The sequence below is a fragment of the Eumetopias jubatus genome, unplaced genomic scaffold (assembly GCF_037043125.1).
Source record: "Eumetopias jubatus isolate StellerSeaLion01/CBP00866 unplaced genomic scaffold, mEumJub1_p1.0 scaffold_4, whole genome shotgun sequence".
Classification (NCBI taxonomy): domain Eukaryota; kingdom Metazoa; phylum Chordata; class Mammalia; order Carnivora; family Otariidae; genus Eumetopias; species Eumetopias jubatus.
Window position 1 is genome coordinate 108529249 of NW_028274810.1, and position 25927 is coordinate 108555175.

General features: G+C 48.2%; 1 protein-coding gene across 3 annotated transcripts; it reads right to left on the bottom strand.

Annotated features, from left to right (window-relative positions):
* Window positions 1-1401: 1401 nt before the first annotated feature.
* On the bottom strand, window positions 1402-13500 carry ZNF623 (zinc finger protein 623). 3 transcript variants are annotated; one of them, XM_028093523.2, is made up of 5 exons: window positions 13419-13466; window positions 8568-12555; window positions 5871-6063; window positions 5366-5465; window positions 1402-5210 (listed from the first exon to the last, which is right to left on the bottom strand). In XM_028093523.2, the coding sequence occupies exon 5, from the start codon at window positions 5144-5146 to the stop codon at window positions 3632-3634; it is 1515 nt and encodes a 504-aa protein (XP_027949324.1). In that variant the 5' UTR covers window positions 5147-5210; window positions 5366-5465; window positions 5871-6063; window positions 8568-12555; window positions 13419-13466; the 3' UTR covers window positions 1402-3631. The 3 variants fall into 3 exon arrangements, with proteins under 3 accessions (XP_027949324.1, XP_087878836.1, XP_027949323.1); XM_088022710.1 differs by lacking the exon at window positions 8568-12555 and having other exon boundaries at window positions 5366-6063; window positions 13419-13485; XM_028093522.2 differs by lacking the exons at window positions 5366-5465; window positions 5871-6063; window positions 8568-12555 and having other exon boundaries at window positions 13419-13500.
* Between the last annotated feature and the right edge of the window lie 12427 nt (window positions 13501-25927).

Consider the following 25927-nt stretch of genomic DNA (forward strand, 5'->3'; position numbering starts at 1 on the left):
ATATAAATTAGAAAGGAAAAAGTAAAATTCTTTGACTATCTGCCTAGGAAATGCTAAAGAATCTGGAAATACAGGGGCGCCTGGGTGGCTTAGTCTGTTAAGCGTCTGGCTCTTGATTTCGGCTCAGGTCATGACCTGAGGGTTGTGGGTTCAAGTCCTGTGTCAGGCTCCACACTCAGCAGGGAGTCTGCTTAAGATTCTCTCTCCAGGGGCACCTGGGGGGCTCGGTTGGTTAAGTGTCTGTCTTTGGCTCAGGATATGGTCCCGGGATCCTGGGATCCAGCCCCACGTAGGGCTCCCTGCTCAGCGGGGAGTCTGCTCTCCCTATCCCTCTGCTCCTCCCCTGCTTGAGCTCTCTCCCTCTCATAAATAAAATCTATTAAAAAAAAAAAAGACTGTCTCTCTCCCTCTGCCCCTCCCCCCACTTACATTCTCTAAATAAATCTAAAAAAAAAAGAATCTAGATATTCTAAAGATTAGTGGAACTAATAAGTGAATCCATCTAGGTTGCAGGATACAAGGTCAACAAGCCAAAATCAAATGTTTTCTACACACTAGCAATAACAACTGGAAAACAGCTTTTTAAAAACCTAGACAGAACTCAAGAAGCATAAACTATAAAAATTTCTGTGGACTTAATTAAAAATATTTTTAAATCTTATCTTCAAAAGATACATTAAGAAAACGAAGAGATTCTCTCCCTCTCCCACTGCCCCTCCCGCCCAAAAGAAATGAAAAGGGAAGCCAAAGACTAAAAGTATTCATAATGAAAACATATTTGGAAAGAGACTTTCATCTACGAAATAGAAGAGTCTTACAAGTCGGTAATAAGAAGACAAACCACCACATGGGGCGCCTGGGTGGCTCAGTCAGTTAAGCATCTGCCTTTGCTTCAGGTCATGATCCCAGGGTCCTGGGATCGAGCCTGCATCGGTCGCCCCTGCTCAGCGGGGAGTCTGCTTCTCCCTCTCCCTCTGCTGGCCACTCCCCCCTGCTTGAGCTGTCAAATAAATAAAATCTTAAAAAAAAAAAAAAAGACAAACCACCCAATTTAAAAATGGGCAAAAGATGTAAAGACACATCACAAAAGATGAGGCAAAATGGCAATATGCACATGAGAAGGTGCTCAACACCATCACTGAGCAAATACAAATTAGAAACACACAGAGACACCATCACACCTGACTAGGGTGGATTACACTTCAGACAAGTTACAATATCAAGTGTTGGCAAGGGATGTGCAGCAACAGGAACAGACATACTGTGGGAGGAGTGTAAAATGGTACAACCACTACAGAGAATTTTTGGCAATTTCTTATAAAGTTAAAAACACACTTATAACCCAGAAATTAAATTCCTATGCATTAACCCAAGTGAAATAAAGAGGCATGTCCAAATAAATACTTTTACACAAATGCTCATAGCAGTTTTATTCATAAAAGCCAAATCTGGAAACCCAAATTTCTATCAACAGGTGGATGATTAACAAAGGTTTGTCCATACAATGGAACACTACTCAGCAGAGATACCCAAACACATAACTACTTGGTTGAGTCTTTAAAACATGCCAAAGCAAAAGAAGTCAAGACACACAGAATTACATACTGTATGGGTCCATTTATGTGATGCCCCACAAGCAAAACTAATCTACACTGACCCAAAGCAGGTACTTGGGACTAGGGTGGGATTAACTGGGAAAGGGCAAAAGGGAACATGTTTGGGTGATAAGAATGTTATTTTTCTTTATTCTAATGGTGGTTACATAGGTATATGGTTTCTCAAAGCTCTGTACACTTTAAATAGGTGTTTTACTGTATGGAAACTGGACGTCACCGAAGTTGATTGAAATGGTCTGGTAGTATCTCTTCTGTACCATTTGAAACATCTCTAGTAATGAGGAATTTTCCAGAAGATGCAGTACTGTAGGCCCCTCTTTATCACTTACCCCCTGAAGCCTTCTAGTGTTGCTGGAATTTAAGAACTCAGAATATGCCCTCACAGGCAGAAAAACTGGTTCATGTCATTTCAAAACTGGTTGTTTTGGTTAATGTTCAGAGAAAAGAAAATCAGAGGCAGCAACTGAAAGTTGGGCAGACCATTATTTACTGTGTATTACAGCTGCCCAGAGGTGTCTGATGTACCTTATCTGCAGATCCCTCTCCCAGGTCACCCTCTTCTCCAGCTGCCATGGCTCTCTCTCAGCTCTGGGGTCACCTCTTCTGGGAAGCCGGCCCCGATCCTCCACACCAGATTAGTCCCCTCCTTCCTATGCTCCTACACAGTGTGGAACTTCTTCAGCACTTAGCTCTGTGCAGTGATCTTTGTCTTCTCCATTAGACCCAACATCATCTTGTTTCCTAAGTGTTCAGCCCTGGTCCTTCTAGATCAATACATTTTCAGATAAATGACAAAATGAGCCAGAAAGCAGGGAAAGTGACCAGAAGAGGTCACCATGGAACTGCTGAGACAGAAAACCTTGAGCAGTGCACTGGGACTGGGTGCCCCTTGAGTGGATTAGAAAGAGACGCAGGCAACCAGGTGAAGGCAACACTCCCCAAAAGCAAGCAGACGGTCATGGGTGAGCTCTAAAGGCATAAATACGAGGCGTGCTGATCCTCCACGAGCTACTGCTTACAACCTCTGAGTTACATATAAGCAGAAGACATCAACAGGGCTGAGAGAGGATATTTCCAGTAGACCAGTAAATTACACTGTTAGAAAACAACAAAATCCAAAAATTTAAACTACAGCAGTACAACGCAAGAGAAGAGCCAATTACACATAGATGTGGGTGTGCTTTTTATTGCCTTGCACTAAGTACCAGGGACACATAATTAACTACGACCATGTCCTGAAGGAATCAGTAGTGCAATAATGAAAGAGATGGCAGATAAAAACGTAATTTTGATATACCAAAGTGAGTGCAGTAATAGAAGTGCTCACTAGCAACGCAAGCACAGAGGGGTGACTGGCTGAGCCTGACACGATGCCTGAGATGGGTCTTGACTCCTGCTGAGGAGCTGTCCAGGTGTGGAGTGGAGAGCATTCAAACACGGACAACGGGGAGGAGGCAGGCGCAGCTTGGGTTAAGTGGGAATGCCAAGCAGTTAGTGTTGCTGCAGCACCAACCATGTGGCAGGGGGTTAAGCAGTGGGAGACGAAACTCCAGGAAGCAAAAGGCCTTAGAAAGCAGGGCTGGGAGCTTGGAAATTATCCTAAGGACAACAGGGAACCAACTTGTGGTTTTAAATAACAAAAGTCTTTCTCCAACTTGCCTTTTTGATAGATCAAAACTTACCATGTGATATTCTTTTTTTTAAGTATTAAGATACATAGTTCTGCTTTAAAAAGGATTTTTAACTCGGGTGAATTGTGCAATAACATATAGAAAGCTTCTTTGAGACCTAGCCCATCCCCCAGCATTGTTCCAGCTCAGTCAGCTGTCCAGTCACGTGGCTCTCCTGATGTCACACCTTCATAGTGGAGGACAGCACCCCAGTGCTGCTGCACAGTGGTAGGTGACAGCCCACCCTGAAAGCAGCCCTGCCTAGGACTTCGGAAACCTCTAAAGTCATATGAGTTAGGACTCATTCCCTCCCTTCTAAATATCACTCACTGAGTTGGAGAGTCATTATTTTTTGTTATCTAGATGTTCCCCCTGACCTGCAGACTTCTCACCCAAATGTATGGTGGTCTTACTCAAAGGAAGTCCTTCTTGGTGAACACCTTGATTATTTTTAAAGTTTGGGGTTGAGCTGAAGTCTTTCCCATACTGACTACATTCATAGAGTTTCTCTTCAGTATGAATTTTCTGGTGTTGAAGGAAATTTGACCTCTGAATAAAGCCTTTCCCACAGTAACTACATACATAAGGCTTTTCTCCGGTATGAATAATCTGATGTAGAAGCAGCTTGGAGCTCTGAATGAAAGCTTTCCCACAGTCCTTACATTCAAAGGGCCTATCCCCAGTGTGGATTTTCTGATGTTCAGTGAGATGGGCTTTCTGGAGAAAAGCTTTCCCACATTCCTTACATTCATACACTCTCTCTCCAGTGTGGATTTTCTGGTGTCGAATAAGGTACGAACTCAAAAAGAAAGCTTTCCCACATTCGTTACATTCATAGAGTTTCTCTCCAGTGTGAATTCTCTGATGCTGGGTAAAGTTTGATGTCTGGCTGAAGCGCTTCCCACACTCATTGCACACATAAGGCCTTTCCCCAGTATGGATCCTCTGATGCTGAATAAGCTTTGAACTCCGAATAAAGGCCTTCCCACATTCATTACATTCAAAGGGCCTCTCTCCAGTGTGAATTCTCTGATGTTCGATGAGATCTGAGCGATGACGGAAGGCCTTCCCACACTCCTTACATTCATACTGTTTCACTTCTGTGTGGATCTGATAATGTCGAATAAGGCTTGAGCTCCTAATGAAGGATTTTCCACACTCATTACACTCATAAGGTCTTTCTCCTGTGTGAATTCTCTGATGGCGAATAAGCAAGGAGCTCTGGCTGAAGCCTTTCCCACACTCCTTGCATTCGAAAGGCCTCTCCCGGGTATGAATTCGCTGGTGCCGAACCAGGTCTGAGCTGTGATGGAAGGCTCTCCCACACTGCATGCATCGGAATGGCTTTCCTCCTGCATGTGCTCTCTGGTGCTCAGCGAGGTCTGCATAGTGAATGAAGTCCTTTCCACACATGTTGCACACATAGAGTCTTTCTCCAGTGTGACCTCTCTGATGCTCAGCAAGGTGGGAGCTCTGGCTGAAGCTTTTCCCACACTGCTCACATCTGTAAGGTTTCTCCCCAGCATGAGAAATCTGATGTCTAACTAGGTCCGAGTTAAATGTGAAGCTTTTGCCACAAATCTCACACTGGTGGGCTTCCCCTTCCACAAGCTCTCTCTGGAGGAGGAGGAGGTTTGAGCTCAGAACTGGGCTTTCTCCTGATTTACTGCCCACCCGAGCTGCCTCTCCTGCTTGGATCTTCCAATGGGTAACTGTTGCCCCCCTGAAACTGCCCTCCTGAGGGGGGCAGCTCCGCAGGCTCTGCCCTTCTGGGTTTCCCAACAGCCCCCCTAATCTGGGTTCAGGGAATGCCCCAGACTCAGAGGCAGGGGGCTCCATCACTGTGAGTGTTTCAGACATAGTCTGGGGCAGATTTCCATCCTCAGAAATTCAGGCTCCCGAGTCACCTTCTTGACACAAGTTTCTAGGAAATAAAAGAGAAAAAGATCATCTTTTCCCTTTGTCAACAGACAGGAATCTGCTGGAGCAGGTGGAGGACAAAACACATCCACAGAGTGGGAAAGAGGACTATTTCCTCTGCCCACACTCTTTACCCCTGTGTGCATCTCAACCACCTACCTCAACCACTTGAGAAGGCTCCTCTGGGGCTGCACCTCCAACACCCAACTCCAGGGACAGAATGGCTGGGTGGTAGACGGGGAGGGATGTGGCTTGGACTCTTAAAAAATTAAGACATATTTCCAAAGAAACACAAATGTACTGAACTTGCCACCTCTTCATTGTCCTCCTTTCCCTCTGTACCCAGCTTAGATCCCATGCTCTATGGTATTACGTTTATTTGGGGTTATATATTATAATCATCCTAACTCCCCCTGCCCTTCCTCTATCATCCCTGCATGGGAAAACCCCAACTTGGGTTAAATTCCACTTGCTTCCCATTCTGTGTCTGTATCTATGCCAAATGAGTTCTCTCTACATTTACAAAGCCTTGATTAATGAATGGGGCCCTGAGAGCCACTGGCAATGTCTACACTTTCCTCATTCTCCTGCAAGACCACCCCTGCTTTGTCCTCTCTTCTCAAATGCCCAATCCTCCCTCCTCCTTCTCAGCTGATGCCCTTACCTCAATGAGAGAACAGAAGAAATGAGGTGAGGGGCGCCTGGGTGGCTCAGTCGTTGAGCGCCTGCCTTCGGCTCAGGTCATGGGATCGAGCCCCACATCAGGCTCCCTGCTCCGCGGGAAGCCTGCTTCTCCCTCCCCCACGCCCCCTGCTTGTGTTCCTGCTCTAGCTGTCTCTCTGTCAAATAAATAAAATCTTAAAAAAAAAAAAAAGAAATGAGATGAGAACGTTAAATTTCTCCTACCCGATCTGCCAACCTACCTGTCCACACCCTCCCTCCTTACATGTGCTACACTGTCCTTGATCCAATCTAGGGTGAACACCTCCACCAGGGCACTAAAACCCACCCCTCTCAACCACTCAACGGCACCAAGCCTCCTCTGTACAAGTCTAGAGCTGGAATGTTCACAGCATTTATATCCACCAAAATAACCAACAGAGAGATGGGCAGATTGAAGAGTACTCTACCAGAGACTAATATGTAGCAATGAAGAATTGCTATACAAAAGCAAAGATGAGTCTCACAAATGTAATGTTCAGCAGAAGCTAGGCACAGTAAGAGTTCATTGTGATTCTGTTCACATTGAGTTAAAAAACAGACAAAAGCAATTCGGGGGGCGAGACCTGAGACACTGCCGACCTTTGGGGAGAATGTAAGGACCGGCAGGGAGTGTTGGTGATCTACCAGGCACTCTGAATCCCCCTGGCGTGTCACTGTGGAAAAGCTCGTTCGGTCAGGGCTTATTTAACGTCACAGTTGCCGGGGTGCAATGCCCAGCTCCCCGGCTCAGAGTGATGCCTACCCCCACCCTCCACCCCACTGGGAACCATGTGCAGGCAGGACTCTGCCTTCCCCAAGGTCTGCCCCTCCCCCCGAATGCCCACTCTTGGCTGTCCATCACTGCAGGACAAGGCACCACAAACACAGCAGCACAAATACAGTACGTCTGTCACCTCACACCTCTCAAGGTGTGAAGTCCAACCCAGTGTGACTGGGATCCCTGTTCAGGGTCACACAGGAGTCAGCCAGGCTAAGGTCACATCTGAAGTGCTGGGAAACCTGTTCCAAACTCATTCAGATGTCAGTAGGAATCAGTTCCCTACAACCACAGGATTGTCCCTGACCCCTTGCCAGCTGTCAGCTGCTCTCGGCTCCTAGGGACACCTGTATCACCAAGAACAGCAAATAGAACACCTCTCTGACTTCTCTTCTGCCACCAGCTACAGAAAACTGCTTTCCAATGGCATGCATGACCAGGTTGGCCCACCTAGGGCCTTGCCACCTTATGTCAGCTGACTTGGGACCTTAATTACATCTGCAAAATCCCTCCATGGTAGCTGTGAGGAGGTGCGTGTACCTTAGGCGCCAGGAATCTTGGAGGGCCATCTCAGATGCCTACCACACCACAGCCAATGCCTGGTCAATCACAGGAGCCTAGAGTGCCCTGGGGGCAGCTCAAGTGTTATCCCAATCCCAGACCTCCACTTTCAGGGAGTTCCCTCCAAGACGACCCCAAACAGGGGCGCCTGGGGGGCTCAGTCGTTAGGCTTCTGACTTCGGCTCAGGTCATGACCCCAGGGTCCTGGGATCAAGTCCCCCGTCAGGCTCCCTGCTCAGCAGGGAGCCTCTTTCTCCCTCTCCCTCCACCAAATACATAAAATCTTAAAAAAAAAAGATGACCCTAAACAATCACTTCTTGCCCCAAATCTGCACCCGTGGGAAACAGAGCCTGCTGTGTACCCCTGAAGGGATGCCTTCCAGACGCATTTCCAATGTGGACATCAAGGACAAGAACCCGCCCCTGAGGGCAAAGTTGGGGGTGAGGTGGAGCAGCAATGGGAGCAGAAGCAGAGGGAGTAACCAGGTAACATGTGCTCTGTGGCCCCGCCAGGGCATCCTTTCAGCACGTGTTTCTCTTTTATGTGAGCTAGAACTTGCATAAAGCACACATATCTTGATAAACTCCTTGTGACACCTGTTTAACCACCGGCAAGCCAACACAGAACATTTCTGTCATCCAAAAGGCTCCCCCTCCATGGGCAATCACCTCTTTTATTATAGAAGAATTCTGCCCATTAACAAAAGTTCAACTCGGGCGCCTCACCAGCTCAGTCAGTAGAACATGTGACTCTTGACCTTGGGGTTGTGAATCCAAGCCCCATGCTAGGGGCAGAGCTTACTTTAAATAAATAAATAAATAAATAAGTTCATTTAAATAGAATTATACAACATGTTTCTGTACCTGCATTTTATTCATCATATACCCATTTTTTAAAAAAAGCTTTTATTTGAGAGAAAGTGTGCGCGTGGGCGCATACAGGGGGAGAGGCTGAGGGGGAAGGGAGAGGGGGAATCCGAAGCAAACTCTGCGCTGAGCACAGAGCCTGATGCAAGCCCTGATCTCACAACCCTAAGATCATGACCTGAGCCAAAACCAAGAGTTAGACTCTTAATTATAACACATACCATAAAACTCACCATCTTAAAGTACACAGCTCAGTGTTTTTTGAATATTCCTAAATGCAATACCATCACAACCATCCACTTGCAGAACATTTTCATCACTCCCCCAAATATGTATCTGCTTAAACCCAGCATTCTGCCTGGAAAGTCATCAACACTGCAGGCACCAGCAGCTCACTCTTTTCACAGATGGACAGCACACCACTGCATGAATAGGTCACAATCTACTTCTCACCGACACCTGAGTTGTCTGTGGTTTGCGGTGATGATTAAAGCTGCTGTCAACACTCCTGTACTTGTCTTTTGGTAGATGAGGGTCCTCGTTTCTGCTGGGTGTACACCTGGGAGTGACTGCTGGGTCCCAGGTCCCAGGACTGCTCACTTTAGGGGTCACCTGGTCAAGACACTCTTGCAAATTCCATGGGGAACCAGTGCAGCTGTGGATGGCGATTCTTCCCCTTCTTGAGTGGGCGAGTCCATATGGTCATGCTGCTTTTGGCGGGTGATGGAGACAGCATTCAGGGTGGCTGGGGCTCGTATGAGTTACAGTATGACTGTGTGAAGCTGCACTGGCACCTGGTGAGAAAAGGCACACCCCACCCTCTGGGCCAGAGGAAGTACTTGGTGTGGGAGAGAGTGGCCAGTGGGGTAAACTGTGGCAGACTGAAGACTGCCCAGAATCTCTGCTCCCTCTGAGTGACAGAAATGTCACCTAAAATATGAGTAGGCACATGTCCGCCCAGCAAATGACTACACCTTGTAGAGTCCCCTGAAGTTAGGTGTGACCCTGTGACTGAGATCCAGCCCATGAGCTGGGAATGGAATGGATGTGTGCAGGGCCCCTACCTCCACATCTCCTCTCCCTCCTCACGGTGACACATGGGTGAGGCAAAGCAGCCAGGCAAAGTGGAACAAGAAGTTAAAAACACTATTAGAAACACTATTTTGAATCTCTGTCACAGCAACTTGAATAATGCTTAAGTAATACTAAGAAACAAGCTGATTACTCAGACCAAGCCTCCCAGTGATAAAAAAGAAACTGAACCCACACACCAATAACTGGCAATAAGGACAAGGAGCTGAGCACAAGTCTGTGGCAGGCATTTCTGTCCGTGTGAGATCTACCTGGTAATTCATCTGCCAACACAGCCCCCCGGAGCAGCGACCCACTCAGTGGAGCTGTGATACGGCACAGATGAGGCCTGCCTCCTGGCATTCACTGAGGATGTTTTTCAGAGTTAAAGGCTCAATAACTTGGTTTAAAAAAATCTTTCTGCTGCTTATAAAAATTACTTCAGTTATTTTTTCAAGCTATAAGGTAAATTATGCCAATTGAGAAAGCGAAAACAACAGAAAAACTGAAAAAAGAAAAATTATAAAATGACCTTTAAACCCACCACTAAGATTACCAGTGAACATTTTCCTCTGGTATCTCTTCTACACTAGTATTTCTATGAAATCAAGACTATACCACTCAGTTTTACATCCTGTTTTACTTTTTTATCTTTTTAATCCTTAGCCATTACAAACATAAGATACACGTCATAAAAATATTTCAAATAATAAAGAAGTGTAGACAATACAGACAAAATTTAGACGATGAGAATCCCCACCAATTCAACAGATTACCACTGTTAGCTGTTTTGGTAATACACATTCATTGACAGTTTGCTTGAACAAATACAGAAACTCGATTTTCAAAAGTAAAAATGGGATCACACTACACTCATCCATCTGCAACCTTTCCCCTATTTATAATATATCCTGGCGTTCCTCAAGTTTATCCACACAGATGTTAACCTGGTTCTTTGACCAGCACAGATAGTCACTGAATCCCTATTTGGATCAGACACCGGAAGGAACATTCGTCCCTGTGCCTCTGGTGTCACAAGCAGGCATGTGCCCTGAGGTATTCTGCCCACCTGCCTGACCCTTTCTCCTCCCCAAAGATGGAAGGAGTTAGCAGAATTAAAAGTCTGGGCAAGTAACAGGCAGGCAGCACACAACCTGCTCCACAGGGGTGCACACTCTGCTCTGCCCCTCTAAGCCACAGGTTCAGCGGAGCAGCCCCCGAGGGGCCCCAGCAACCAGCGCTTCTGGTGAGCAGGCACCAGAGTCTGTCTGATGCTCTGATCCAGCCTTTGCCCAGAAGTGAGGTGGCAGTTTGGCCATGTGCCTCATTGGCTCAGAACTCAGAAGGAGAGGTGGGGTACAACTTATTAGGTCCCCTCGAGCCCCACCAGGCACAGTGCTGAGCAACTGACTCACATTGTCTCACACACTCCTCTAAACCTTCTAAGGTAGGTGTTCCCTCCGTTATTTACTCTACAAATGAGAAAATGGAGACTAAGAGAGAGAGACAATTGCCCTAAGGTCACTAAACTAGTAAGCAGCAGCACTAAGGTTCAAATCCAGGTCTACCTTCCTCCACTGCCCATTTCCCCATCATAGAAGATTTTTTTCCCTTCCCACGTGTCACCTGTCACAGGATCATATGGGGTATTATGAAAGTAAGCTGATAGTTTAAGCCTCACTTTTCTTAATTAAAAAAGGAAGGGAGGGTAGGATGTTGGGTTTTGTTTTGGAACTAATATCTTTTTATTTTTATATTTAAAAGGACTCTTGTACTCCTTGCAAACAAGCTTACATGTGTCTACAAGAAAATAGCTTTAAAAAGTATGTATTTTAATGGTCTTCATAATTTCCCCTAACTTTAGAGTTATACCTGGCTTTGAATAAACATTTATCTGAAAATCAGCCATCTGTCAGTTTCTGCTTAGCTCCTTGTTTTTTGTGAATTCAAACAAAATTGAACTGATACTCTTTCATTTAAAGAAACCTGAATGAGGGGTGCCTGGGTGGCTCAGTCGTTAAGCGTCTGCCTTCGGCTCAGGTCATGGTCCCAGGGTCCTGGGATCAAGCCCCGCATCGGGCTCCCTGCTCCGCGAGAAGCCTGCTTCTCCCTCTCCCATTCCCCCTGCTTGTGTTCCCTCTCTCGCTGTGTCTCTCTCTGTCAAATAAATAAATAAAAATCTTAAAAAAAATAAACAAACCTGAATGAAAATGAACAAAAGGAAGTAAAAATATATCATGCCTGCGACCCCACAACATACAGAGCTACCATGGCCTACCTTTCTGTTACAACACAGAAAATCTGCTGGATAAAATTTAACATGAAATTGTGCAAATACACAGCTGATGTTGAGAGAGATGGGGCAATCCTTGGTGCTGGAAATGAAGTGGGATCTTAACCTGGAGTGGGACCCTGTGAACTTTGGGATGACAAGTGGGGGGTGTGCACGACATAGGCACTAGCAGCTTTTTCTCCCGAGCACTGGTAAAGGACTCACAGACTGGTCTGAGTCCCTGTTTGTGGCTTACAGCCTTGAAGAAGCAGGAAGGTCGCTGAGCTTCACCCTTGGGAATAACAAGAGCAAGCGGCACCTGAGTGAAACACAAACCAGAGCTGCACGAGAATCTGCACCTGCTCCTGCCGCTGCAGGGATGAAGGGCACTGAGAACCGGGTGTGTGCCAGTCACTGGGCAAGGTGTCTCGTTTTGTCATGTTCTCCTCACAACTATCCATGAGGTCCAGGGAGGTGACTTGCTTAAGGTCAAACCAGCTGCTAGCTGCTGTCTTCTCCCCCTCCCACCCCACGGCACTCTGGTTCCTGCTCCCGAGGATACTGATGGCCTTCGCCTCTCCCGACAAGTCCTGTGTCCTCTCAGCAGGCATCTTCCGAGACCCGAGGCAGCATGGACATGCCTGACAGCTCCTTGAACCACTTCAATGGCACCGCTGGGTTCTGGGTCAGAGGCTTCCCAGACCACCCCTCCCTCTGGCTCACGAGTGTTGTCGGGGCCTTCTCAGCTCTGCCCTCTCTCCACATCATCCCCAAGACCTTTCCAGGAGTCAGGAACCCATCACCATCACTCCAAGAGAGGCTGGAGCCGCGTGTGCAGGCTTGTGAGAAAGCAGCAGTCCCTCCCCCCAGCTCCTCTCTCTATCTGCCCTAAGAGAGACGCTGGTTACTGCTGGCATTAACATACTGTTAGAGGGCGCCTGGGTGGCTCAGTTGGTTAAGCGACTGCCTTCGGCTCAGGTCATGATCCTGGAGTCCCGCATCGGGCTCCCTGCTCGGCGGGGAGTCTGCTTCTCCCTCTGACCCTCTTCCCTCTCGTGCTCTCTGTCTACCATTCTCTCTCTCTCAAATAAATAAAGTCTTTGAAAAAAAAAACAAAACAAAACATACTGTTAGAATGCTGCCTCTGTAACAGGGAGAAAGGCTCCATCTGTGCGGATAGGGAGCAAGGTACCACCTGAAGCCTGGGGTAATGGGCGCCGCAGATCCTAGGTGGGCGAAAGGCACTTATTTCTATCACTCGTCGGGACTGGGCCCCAGGGTCAAGACGTGCTGCAGGGTGGTGATGAGCGCAAGTCTACAGACAAACTGCCCGAGTTCTAAGCCTGCCTCCACTAACATTCCTGGGGGAACCTCAAGCCGAAGATCCCGACGCCATGACGTAACCGGTGTGTGAGGGGGTAACAGGTCCCCCACTTCGGCGGACTCAGCCACTGGGATTGATAAAGTCTTCTAGGGGAACGGGAGCCTTTAGGAAAGCGCTGCATAAGCGCAGCCAACCCCCTCTAGCGCCTGAGAATTCTTCAGGCCCGAGGTGCGGAGGGAAGTCTATTCCTCCCAATTCCCTCCCCATTGCACCCCCACCGGGCCATCGGGGGCTGCTCTGCCCCTCCTCCCGCACCAGGGGCTCCAGACCCCGGGCCCTCTGCCGGGATCGTCTGGAGCGCTCCCTCGGGCTCCAGAGACAGCAGGCAGGCCGTCGGGCCCGGAGCAAGCAGCAGCACTGCCCGCGCCCGTACTCGTCACCTCCGCCCCGCAGCTCAGCCGACAGCGGCTGCGAGCAGCACAAGGGCGACGCCGGGCGCTGGAGCCAGGCGCTCCGCGGCGTGGGTGCGCGTCCCCGGGCGCTCCCCGGGGAGAGAAGGTACGGGGCAGGCCGCGACACCCGCCCGCCCGCCCCTGCCATCCCCGCCCCGGCCCGCGGCCGGAAGCGAGCCACTCACCCGGACACCCGCGGCGAAACGACTGCCGGCCGACAAAGCCCACACCGCCACCCACACGCCGCGGCCGGAAGTCGGCCGAGCCCCGCCCCGAGAGCTTCCGGGGCCGCTCTAGGCGCCCGGAGCCGGCGGCCTCTCGGTGGTTCGGACTTCCGCCGGCCGGGGTCCGGCCTCCGCGCCGCGGCAGCCCGAGCGCCTGTCCCCGAGCGTACGTGCGTCTGCGCGGAGCGGCAGGTGCCGGCGCTGCCGCGGGGCGGAGCTCAACGGGGCGGGTGGGAGGGGGTGCCGCGGGCGGCCCCGGCCGGCGGAGGCTCCTCGGCCCTGGAGCCGGCTCGCGGCCTCCGCTCCCAGCCGCTGGCGGCGTCGCCTAGGGCGTTCCCTCCACAGCCCCGCGGGAAGGTCCCCAAACGCCGTCGGTTGGCAGGCGGGGGCTGAAGCAGGAGTCGGGGCTCGTAGGCGAGCTCTCACAGCTAGTCAGCGGCCAGCCGGCCGCCCCTAGGGCCACGCCCTTACCCTGGCCGCGTGGCCGGTCCTGGGGGTGCAGAAGACGCCTCCGGAGACAGGCCCCCCGCGCCGCGCGCCGGAGCAGGTGTCAGATTAGGCCCCGCGTGGCGGGGGCGGCTCGGTTGGGAACTCCCGCGCTCCCGGCCCCCACCTGCCGGCGATGCACAGGACCCTTTGGGCGACTCCGGGGCCCTGGTAGCCAAGGCCGAGCAATGGGAGGAGCGAGCAGAAGCGAGAGAACCCCCCCCCTCACCGACCCACGGGGGCGGCCGAGGCGGGGGCTGGCTCGGCGGCCCGCGCCGCCGTCCCTGGCTCCTGTGCGTGGGCAGCAACACTTGGCGTCGCTCCGTGCGTGCGTGTTTTAAGCCTTCAAGTGGCAGGTGTGCCTACCACCTCATTGTGCGGTTGGCTGCTTGTACTCAGCATTATTTTAAAATCACCCCGTGTTAACGCACACAGTTGGTCTAGTCCACCCGCTCAAACTGCGCTCTCTACCCCTCCTGATTAATGAACGTTTCGTTTGTTCCCCGCTCTTCTCTACTGCAAATAATGCAAGAGCAGATCCTTGTACAGTATTCCCATGTCCGAGCAAGGATTTCTCTAGGCGACAGGCCCAGAGACGGGATTAAATGTAAGGACTGCAGCCTAACATGTGGCTGGATTTGCTTTTCAGTGACTGTCATAATTTATACTCCGGCTACGGGAGTGGCAGAACTCGTTTCCCTGCATCTTCACCAACACTTAGTGTCTGACTTTCTGAAATTTACCAATCTCAGGGGTGAAGGGCAGTATCCTGTTCTTGTTGCCAAATTCAGTGAGACGTCATTTACAAGCATGCAGGGTTGTTGTTTTTTTTTTTTAAGATTTATTTATTTATTTATTTGACAGAGAGAGAGCAGAAGCAGGAATACAAGGTGGGGGTGTAGGAGAGGGAGAAGCAGGCTTACGGCTGAGCAGGGAGCCCGAGGCGGGGCTCGATCCCAGGACCCCGGGATCATGACCTGAGCCGAAGGCAGACACTTAACGACTGAGCCACCCAGGCGCCCCATATGCAGTTGTTTTTAATAAATACATGTGATAAGTAGTTTCGCCAAATGTATCCGACCGTGTGCGCTCCGCAATAGAACATCGCCAGCCTCCCCAAGTGGTCCCCTGGGCTCCTCCCCGACCCGTACAGCTCCTTCAGTGAACAAATCTGATTTATAATCCGACCAAACCTCCATATTCATTAGTCACTTGAACTGATGAACTCTGGCTGAAATGACCTTGCCCCATTTTTGCACTGGGCTGGCTTTTTCTTTGTGATTTGGTGGAGTTTAGTTTGTAGTCTGGATACAAATTATTGGCATATTACATATGTTGCAAATGTCTTGCCTTTATCTGCTCGCAGAGTTACATGTGCCCTTCACTGACGCTGGTGTGTTCAGGCCTGTCTTTTCCTTTGTGATGTGTGCTCTGTTCCTCCCTCTGTCACAGGACCCTCATGGTGCTGTCTTTTCTCAGAGAGCCTTAACATTTTTACTCTCCATGCTTGGCCTTCCAACCATCTGGAATTTATTTCTGAATATGATGAGATGTTGGAATCTTATCCTTTTCCATATGATGAGCCAATCAATATCCCCGTAAAGTGAGTTAAACAACCCGCCCTTTCACATACTGCCTTGTCATAGAAAAGTGTCTTGAGAGGAATGGTACTGAAAAGAAATGAGTGTTGCAACTATAGTGAGTGGAGGCGTGTGTGGGTAAACTAGGAAGTGAGGGGTCGTGATACATAGGGAGTTATAACAACGTGACTACACGTATGTGTGGTCCACGGAGGTCGGCAAAGAAACACCCACCCATCCCTACTTAAGATTTAGAGGGGTTCCTGGCTGGCTCAGTTGGCAGAGCTTATCCCTCAGTCTTGGTCATGAGTTCTAGCTCCATGTTGGGGGTAGAGAATACTTAAAAAAAAAAAAAAAATCGTGGACACCTGGGTGGCTCAGTCAGTTAAGCGACTGCCTTCAGCTCAGGTCATGATCCCAAGGTCTTGGGATGGAGTCCCACATCGGGCTCCCTGCTCCGCGGGGAGCCTGCCACTCCCCCTGCTTGTGCTCTCTCTTTCTCTGACAAATAAATAAATAAAATCTTAAAAAAACAAAAAGTCTTAGAAATAGGACGGGTTGAGAGTAAGGGATCAGAACAGAGCTGGACCTCTCTCAACCTTTGACTTCTAGAAGCCTGGGGCTGCACCCATGGAACCGGTGGGTCAGTGGGAGGCTGGCTGGCTAGGAGCAGAGCCCACCCTGGATTGGATCTGCAGGCGCCACAGGGGCTGTCCTGGCTAAGCCTCCAGAAGTGGCACTGGAGAAACTGCATGTGTTCATCTCAAGCCTACAAAAAAGCTTGCTGGGGTTGCATGGTTTCTCTTACAGGGCCTGTCTCCTGGGAAGGACTCTGCTGACAGTGCCCAGGTGTTTGTCACTGTGGGAGGGCCACCTGCCTTTGCCCATCAGGCTCCTGTGGGAGTTAATACCTGTTAACCCCTGGGAAGAGACTAGTTCTCTGGTGCTTGAGTCTGGTCGCAGAGAGTTGTTGCCATGAGAACTTGGTGCCAGATGACAGATGCCACCCAAGGGGACCAGCTGTGCTGCTTCTGCTTAACTGCTGACTGTCTACGCCCTCCCTGTATTGCACAGTGGACCCCAAGCCCACATCTGGGTTGTGATGACCTTTAGAATAGCCTAGTCAGAGCGAGGTTTTTGAAGCAAAACAAAATCTAACTGGATTTGGGGAAGGACAATATTCACAAGGCGTGAGATGCCGGGAGCATGGGAGGACTCACCAGGAGCTGTTATAATCAGCAATGTGAAAAGGGGCCCTGGGCCCTGAGGACACATTCCTAACCCCTTCACCCTTAGCACAGCAGGGAAAGCTTCCTGGAGGAGGAGGCCTCTTACAGATGCCTCAGGGAAGAGAGGACAGCCTTTCTTAAAACGTGGGCAAGATCTGGGGCGCCTGGGTGGCTCAGTCGGTGAAGCATCTGCCTTCAGTTCCAGTCATGACACCAGGGTCCTGGGATTGAGCCCCGTGTTGGGCTTCCTGCTCAGTGGGGTGGGGGGATGGGGATTAAGAAGTGTACTTATCCTGATTAAAAAAAAAAGATGTCAAATCTCCCAAAATTAATCTAAAAGTTTAATGCAATTTCTATCAAAATTCCAGAAAGAATTTTAGTAGAGACAGATAAACTTACTCTTAAATTTATATGGACAGGACAGGCCCTAGAATAGCTAAAGATAATCAATCAATCCTGGAAAAGGAGAACAAAGTGAGAGGCTCATTCTCCCTGGTATTAAGACCTACTACATTGCCGCTGTAATCGAGTCTGTGTGGTGCTGGTGGAGGGATGGGTACCGAGATCAGTGGAGCAGAATACAGAACCCACGTCCAGCTGATTTTTGACAAAGGAACAGAAGCAATTCATTGGAGTTAATGATGTATCTATACTGGCTCATCAGTTGTAAAAAAAAAAAAAAAAAAAATGTAAAATAGCCAGACTTGGATTTTTTTGGTTAAACTTTTGTCAATATTATTAATAAGCAACAGTCCATCTCAGATATCTGTGGGTAGTACAAATTCAAGAGTAACCTCATTTTCCACCTGAGACCACGATTTGCTCTTTGAGACTCTTCCGGTGTTTTGCTTAGCTCTTCAGAGCCTTCCGGTATCCAAATTAAACGTATGTGCTTCAAAGCACTTAGCATTCCCATCACATGTCCAAGGCTGGTTATAAGGTTGATTGTGATGTGTTTGTCCAAGATGTTTCATCTTTGGGCAGATCCAGAAAATACTGTGTTTGATCTTTTAGTTGTTCTAGAGAATGTCGTCATGGTCAGCACGACTGAAGTCAGGTCTCCCGGTGACGTGATATGTAGCATAAAAAAGTGCTTCTGGATTTTTGGCCAAAACTTCTGGCTTATTCGTTTTCTCCAACCTTCTCAGCACCAGGGTCATCTTCTTGCCCTCAATAACGTTTTAAATCAATGCCTAAAATTGTTTGTTGCTTTTTTCCAGTCCTTACCTTAAGTCAAATGCATGTTTCATCTAGACCTACATATGTACAAATTCAAGAGAATATGAATTAATATTGCAAAATATTTCTCAGCAACTATTGCAAATACTATATGAATTTCTGAGGACTCCTGGAATCACAGATGGAAACAGGAAGAAAAGCAAGAAGCATCTGACCCGTTAGTTAATTTATCTTTTTTCCTACCTAGGTGCCTCCACCACTCAACTTCCCCTGCACAACCCACAGACCTTCATGGTCTTCAAGAAGTTCTGTTGAGAGGATGAAAGGATAAGCTACAGAAATAGCTCCCAGAAGTGGGAGAAAATACTTGCAAATCACATATCCAACAAAGTATTTGTATCCAGAATATATTGAAAAATTCTCTAAACAAAGAAAGAGGGATGCCTGGGTGGCTCAGTCGGTTAAGCATCTGCCTTCAGCTCAGGTCATGTTCCCAGGGTCCTGGGATCGAGTTTCGCATCGGGCTCCTTACCCAGTGGGGAGCCTGCTTCCCCCTTTGCCTGCGGCTCCCCCTGCTTGTGTTCCCTCACTCTCTCTCTGACAAATAAATAAATAAAATCTTTAAAAAACAAAAACAAATAATTAGAACACAAAAGATCTGAACAGACACTTCACCAAAAATAGAGAGAGACGGCAAATAAGCACACAAGAAGATGCTCACTGTCGTTAGCCATTAGGAAAATGCAAATTACACCCATGATGAGTGTCTATCAGAATACATCTCTTGGAATGGCTAAAATAAAAAACAGTAACAGTACTAAATGCTGGAGAGGAAGTGGGTCACTCCTACATTGCTGGAACAGCATGAGGCAAGAGCTCCATCCGGAAGCCAAGCATTCCCAATCGTCAGAAAGCCTGCCTGTGCACGATGCAGCTTGGACCTCTGTGGATTCGGAGTTATAAGCAGCTGCCAGAAGGGGTGGCTTGAGGCTGCGTAGCCCGAGGGCTGTTGGCTCAGGCTGGAGGAGGATGCCCCAGGGCCAGCCCAAGCAGCCAGCGCCCTGGTGAGGGGCAGTGGGGGGGCCAGACTGCCTCTCCGCACCACAAGCCGACAAGTCAGGCTGTTCCCAGGGCAGGAAGCTGCCAGGCCCACCAGTGCCACCAGGACCATCCTGCAGCCTGCTTGGTCTGCCCCATTGTAACACCAACCTGGACAAACCGAGGCTCTGAAAGCTACCATTTTCAAATGAATCTGGATTGTATTTTTAAACCTACGTCATTGTCTGTCTGCAACATAGGTGGGTTCTGAAGGCCATTTGCACCCAGATGGGCTATAGGGCTTTTGGATGATCTTTCATCCCACAGTGCACCACGAGCACCTGGCAAAGTGAATCTGCAGGTGACAAGATCCCAGTCCTCATTCAGTTCTGGCTTTTTATTTTCAGATGCTGATTTGTTGCCACAGAATGTGATTGTTCCATTTTGGGCAGCTTAGCCCCTGACACTGGTAGGCGCTGGCGGCCTGCAGTCACTTTGGTGGGCGCTGATTTTTTTTGCTTAAGTCAGGCAGTATGAAGTGTTAAACGTGTGCATTTTGTTTAAACTGTTCTTTTTTAGCCTGTCGCTCCACAGAGAAAAAGTCTGTACAGTATGAATGTTTGCTATATGATGATAACATTAAAAACTATGACAACACATGGTGGAAATAGGAGACGAGATCCCTAGGCCAGAGGTCATGAAACGCATAAGAGGCAGGTGAAAGCTGGGTGGGTGAGGGGCGTGTGACCCTCCCGGGAGCGCCCGGCCTCCCTGGCTGCTCACACTGCCACTTCCAGGCCGAGGAAGGGTCACCGCACACAGCCAAACTCTGAATGTGTCCTGCCGATCCCTCACAGACACGCGAAATAACTTAATCACAGAAGCAATCATTACATGGCTGTTGGAGGAAATACAGAAATACAGAAACTTGAAAGGGAGTGTAGTGTGAGGCGTTATTTTGGCTCTTTAGGAATCCTCACGCCACTAGGTCAGCTGATGGGGAAGAGGGCCTAGCGGGTTTCCGCGCGGGCCTCAGTGCCTCCCACCGGCTGCGGAGTCTGCAGTCGGACCGCAGGGAACCTGCTTGAGCTGAAGGACCATGGGATCTCAGAGCCGAGAGGCCTACTGTGTAGTCAGCATAACCGAGGCTAATGGGATCCCTGAGATGCAAAGATAAAATACTACACACATGGAGAAAAGGAGAAGCAGATTGCTCACGGAGGAGAGAATCTGCTTGCCTCAGACTTCATTAGCAGGGACTGTAGCTCTCTCCATATTTATTACCTGAATGTGTCACAGTCATGGCCACGTTGTGTTATGGTCATACTTCAGGGGGGCGCCTGGTGGGCTCAGTCGGTGGAGCATGCCACTCTTGATCTCAGGGTCCTGAGTTCGATCCCCACACTGGGCATGGAGCCTACTTAAGAACATGAAATAAAATCCTAAAAAAAAAAATGAAGTTAATTTCCTTTCTGCTCTAGCTTCTTCCTCCTAGGGTGTGATCTCCATAGTTAAAGTCAACATTAAGTCCATAAGATGCAAACGGATGGAGGAATCTCGCCAGAAAAACTGGAGAAGGTGTGACCCAGAAATACCAGGTGTGAGACAGGATGTAGCCAGGGCAGACACCAGGGCAACTTCCCAGGCCGGGGTTGCGGGGCAGGCGGTTCAGCCGTGTGTGGTAACTGCACTGTGTTGGGAAGGGTTGAGAGGAAGGTGTTGAGGGCTGTAGGGGAAGACGGGCTTCTGCGGATTCTGGGGGGTCCGGGGGTGGACTGTAATGACCATCTCTGGTTTTAGCCTCACACCTCTCCCCTCCCCCTTTCTCTTTGGGAAAACCTTGGTTTTTGGTTTGTGGCACCTCCTAGGATCCGTGGATCGCGGTATTACCAACCTGGGAGTGCCACCCGGTCCACATGTGACTGACGACGAGGCAGTCAGGCTCTCCTCTCTGGAAACCAGGTGCCATCCGCAGGCTTCTTTTCTTCTCAGACCACGTGTCCAACAACAGGGATGACACAGTACTGCCTTCTGTGCCCTGACCCCATCCCTTCCTCTCTCCAGAAGCTCGGCTCCCGCTAGCCACCTACTGGAGACCTTCAATTACGTGTCCTGGAGATAACTCAGATTCAACACGGGGAGGACCCGCCCCGGTTCTGGCTTCCCTCTCACCTCCAAACACAACTGTTCCTCCTCCCGTGGACCTTCTTCCCGTTTGTACACCCGCCAATCCCCCCAACATACGTGCTTTACCCTCACCCTCAACACCCTCCCTCGCTGCCCGCATCTGGACCGCTGCCATGTTCTGCTTTCTTCCTCAGAAATGGCTCTCAAATTTGTCACCTCCTCTCTCTCAGATTGATTTTTTAAAAATATTTTATTTATGGGGCGCCTGGGTGGCTCAGTTGGTTAAGCGACTGCCTTCGGCTCAGGTCATGATCCTGGAGTCCCGGGATCGAGTCCCACATCGGGCTCCCTGCTCAGCGGGGAGTCTGCCTCTCCCTCTGACCTTCTTCCCTCTCGCGCTCTCTCTCTACCATTCTCTCTCTCTCTCAGTAAATAAATAAAAATCTTTAAAAAAAATAAACAAAATAAAATATTTTATTTATTATTTGTCAGAGAGAAAGAACGCACACAAGCAGGGGGAGCAGAGGCAGAGAGAGAGAGGGAGAAGCAGGAGCCCGATGCGGGGCTCGACCCCAGGACCCCGGGATCGTGACCCGAGTGGAAGGCAGACGCTCAACCGACTGAGCCACCCACCCCTGCGATTGATTTTTTTTTAATTGAGTTGAAATTCACATAACATAAAATTAACCATATTAAAGTATAGAGTTCAGGGATAATTCACAAAGTTGTGCAACCATCACCACCATCTGGTTCCCAGAACATTGTCAAGCCCCCGAGAAGAGACCTGCACCATGAAGCCGTCCCTCCCCACTCCCCTTTACCCCAGCCCGGCTCCTGGCAGCCACGCTTCTGCTTTTCTGTCTCTGTGGATTTACCTATTCTAGATACTTCACATTCGTGGAATCATATGGTAATGACCTTTTGTGTCTGACTTTTCTCATTTAACAGAATGTTTTCAAGGTTTATCCATGCCATAGTAAGAATCAGTACTTCATTCCTTTTTATTGCCGAAGAATATTCCACAGTGTGGACACGCCACATTTCAGTATTGACGGGTACTTGGGTTACTTCCACCCCTGGCTGTTATGCATACTGCTACCATAAACGTTCCTGTCCAAGCTTCTGCGTGGACATCTCTCTCATTTCTTGTGGTGTGTGGGCATATACCCAGGAGTGGACCTGCTGGGTCATATGGTAATTCTGTATTTCACTTCTTGAGAAACCACCGAACTGTTTTCCACAGTGGCTGCACCGTTTTCCATTCCCACCACCAGTGCACAGGGGTCCCAGTTTCTTGTTTTCCTACTAGTATTAGTATCACTACCATTGCAGGGCTATGAAGTGGTATCTCATTGTGGTTGTGATCTGCACCTCTCTGAGGGGTTGAACATGTGCTTGTGGGCCATTTATATATGCCTTTGGAGTAATATCCACTAAGGCCTACCCAGGGGCGCCTGGGTGGCTCAGTCGGTTAAGCATCTGCCTTCAGCTGAGGTCATGATTCCAGGGTGCTGGGATCGAGCCTCATGTCGGGCTCCCTGCTCACGGGGGAACCTGCTTTTCCCTCTCCCGCCTGCTCGTGCTCTCTCTCTCTCTTTCTCAAATGAATAAATAAAATCTTTAAAAATAAATAAATAAATAAAATCATTAAAAAAATATAGTCTGCCCAATTTTAATTGAGTTGTTTGTCTTTTTGTTATGGGGTTTAAGGGTTCTTTATATGTTCTGGATACCAGGCCCTTATCAGATATATGATTTGCAAATACTTTCTCCCATTCTGTGTGATGTCTCTTCTTTGTTTGTTTTAAGATTTATTTATTCATTTGAGAAGGGGCGGTGGGGGAGAGGCAGAGGGAGAGAGAGAATCCCAAGTAGGCTCGATCCCACAACCCATGAGATCATGACCTGACCCAAAACCAAGAGTTGGACACTCAACCAAGTGAGCCACCCAGGTGCCCCTGTGGGATGTCTCTTCAGTCTCTTGATAGTGTACTTTGATGCACAAATTTTAAAAATTTGATAAAATTCAATTTGTCTGTTTTCCTTTTGTTGTTTGTTGATGTCATATCTAAAAATCCATTGCCAAAACCAAGATCATGAAGATTTACCCCTGGTTTCTTCTAAGATTTTTTAAAGGTCTTTGATCCATTTTAAGTTGACTCTTGTATGTGGTGTGTGGTAGGGGTTCAGCTTCCTTTTGCACGTGGACATGCGGCTGTCTGGGCCCCATTGGTCGAAGAGACTATTCCTTCCCTGTCGAATGGTCTTGGCAACCTTGCCAGAAATCAACTGAAATAGATGCATTTCTGGACTCCCAGTTCTATCTCATTTGTTTCTATGGCTCTCTTCATGCCAGTACCACGGTATTGTAGTTACTATAGCTTTGTGGTATATTTTGAAATTCAGGGAATGTGAGTCCCCCAACTTTGCTCGTCTTTTTCAAGACTGTATTGTCTCTTCTTGGTCCTTTGCAATTCCACGTGAATTTGAGGCTTGGTGGAGGAGTGCTGACCACACTGACTCCATCTTGCTCGTGCCCACACGATGACCTCCCTCAGGGCTGGTCAATGTAGGGAGGTTAATGCAGGCCCTGTTGGGAGTGTGGGAAGCCTTGTTCTGATCTTCCTTAAAAGTGGTGCACAGATGGCCCCACTTTGGATGACTACACTTTGTTCTTTGCTTATTCAAGGTTCAAACCCTCTGCCCCTCTTACCTCCCAGCCCAATGGTTCACAAGGATTGAGGGGGTGGTTTTCATCTTGCTTTAAGTCAAGAAGTCACAAACAACATTTTTTGTTTTTTTGGATTAAGGAAAAAAACCTCCCACTTTTTGACTGTTGTGAATAACGCTGCTAGGAACATGGTGCACAGATATCTGCTTAAGTCCCTGCTTTCCATTCTTTGGGGTGCACACCCAGACAAGGGCGGCAGCAGCCGCCCCTGTCAGAACCCTACCTACCAGTGGGGCATGAGGGCGCTGACATGTCCACATCCTTGTCAACACTTGTTGTTTTCTGTGTTTTTGACAGTTGCCACCCTAAATGGCATGAGGTATAAATGCATGGTTTTTGAAAGAAAAAAAAACTGGCCTAAGTACTTGTTTTGTGTTACTCAGTAGTCGTCTGCTCCATGCTCCCTCACTCCTTGAAACAGACTCTCCCATGAAATAAATGCAGAGAGTATTGTGAGCTGGAGCCAGCCGTGCCCACATCTAATGTCTGGACACGCGTGGTGCACAGACCCAAACCAGTGTCTGTTACAAGTGCATTTCATTAGACTTCATCAGGGCAAAGACACCAACAACCAATATTTATTGCCTATGATGATGAATTTCCAAAAATGAAAACAAAAGAAAAAATTGATGAGTATTTCACTGATTTTACTCATTGTAAAATGGTACAGGCTTTGACTTAATGTGAAAAGCGTTAAAAAAAAAAAAAACACACACAAAACACTGAGTGGCTCAGTCAGTTGGGGATCAGCCTTCGGCTCCAGTCGTGATCTCGGGGTCCTGGGATTGAGTCTCATGTCGGGCTCCCTGCTCATCAGGGAGTCTGCTTCTCAATCTCCTCCCCACTCATGCTCTCTCTCATTATCTCTGTCTCTCTCTCTCTCTCTCTCAAATAAATGGATAAAAATCTAAAAAAAAAAAAATAGGCTTAGGCAGAAACTAAATTAAAAAAATTAAAAAATAAAATAAATGAATAAATATCGGGACGCCTGGGTGGCTCAGTTGGTTAAGCGTCTGCCTTCGGCTCAGGTCATGATCCCGGGGTCCTGGGATCGAGTCCCGCATCGGGCTCCCTGATCAGCGGAAAGCCTGCTTCTCCCTCTCCCACTCCCCCTGCTTGTGCACGCTCTTTCTCTCTCTCTCTCTGTCAAATAAATAAATAAAATCCTAAAAAAAAAGAAGAAACATGCAAGAGTAATGTTCCAATAAATATGTGAAGTTGAAACAATGAGAAACAAAAATGTTTGTATGACCATGGAGAAAATTCTCACAAAAATAAGCCCAAATGTACACCTGCAACCCAATGCTTATAGCAGCAATGTCCACAATAGCCAAACTATGGAAAGAATCCAGATGTCCATCAACAGATGAATGGGTAAAGAAGAGGTGGTCTGTATATACAATGGATTATTATCAGTCATCAAAAAGAATGAAATCTCGCCATTTGCAATGACGTGGATGGAACTAGAGGGTATTATGCTTAGCGAAATAAGTCAATCAGAGAAAGACAATTGTCACATGATTTCACTCATAATGTGGAAATTAAGAAACAAAACAGAGACTCATAGGGGAAGGGAGGGAAAAATATAAAGTAAGATGAAATCAGAGAGGGAGACAAACCGTAAGAGACTCTTAACTGTAGGAAACAAACTGAGGGTTGTTAGAATGGAGGGGGGCGGGGGGGATGGGGTCACTGGGGGATGGGCATGAAGGAGGGCACGTGATGTAATGAGCACTGGGTGTTATATGCAACTGATGAATCACTGAACTCTACCTCGGAAATGAATAATACACTATGTTAATTAACTGAAGTTAAATTAAAAAATAAAAATTTTTAAAAAGCCCAAATGTAATTTTAATAAAAATGACTGTTACAGATGAAAGCATAACGCCAATTTAAAAAAGTTGTAAATAAATTGAGTCTTTTTAATAATATTCCAGCATTCTAAAACGTGAAAGAACTTATGAAATATTGTAAGTTGCTGCTGTAAGAGATGGTAAATGACACTCCATGGGGCTGAGGATTTTAAATTTGAATTGAAATATTTGCTAACATTTTCCGCAATGCCGGTTAATCGTCATATGCAGCCCTCTCACAATG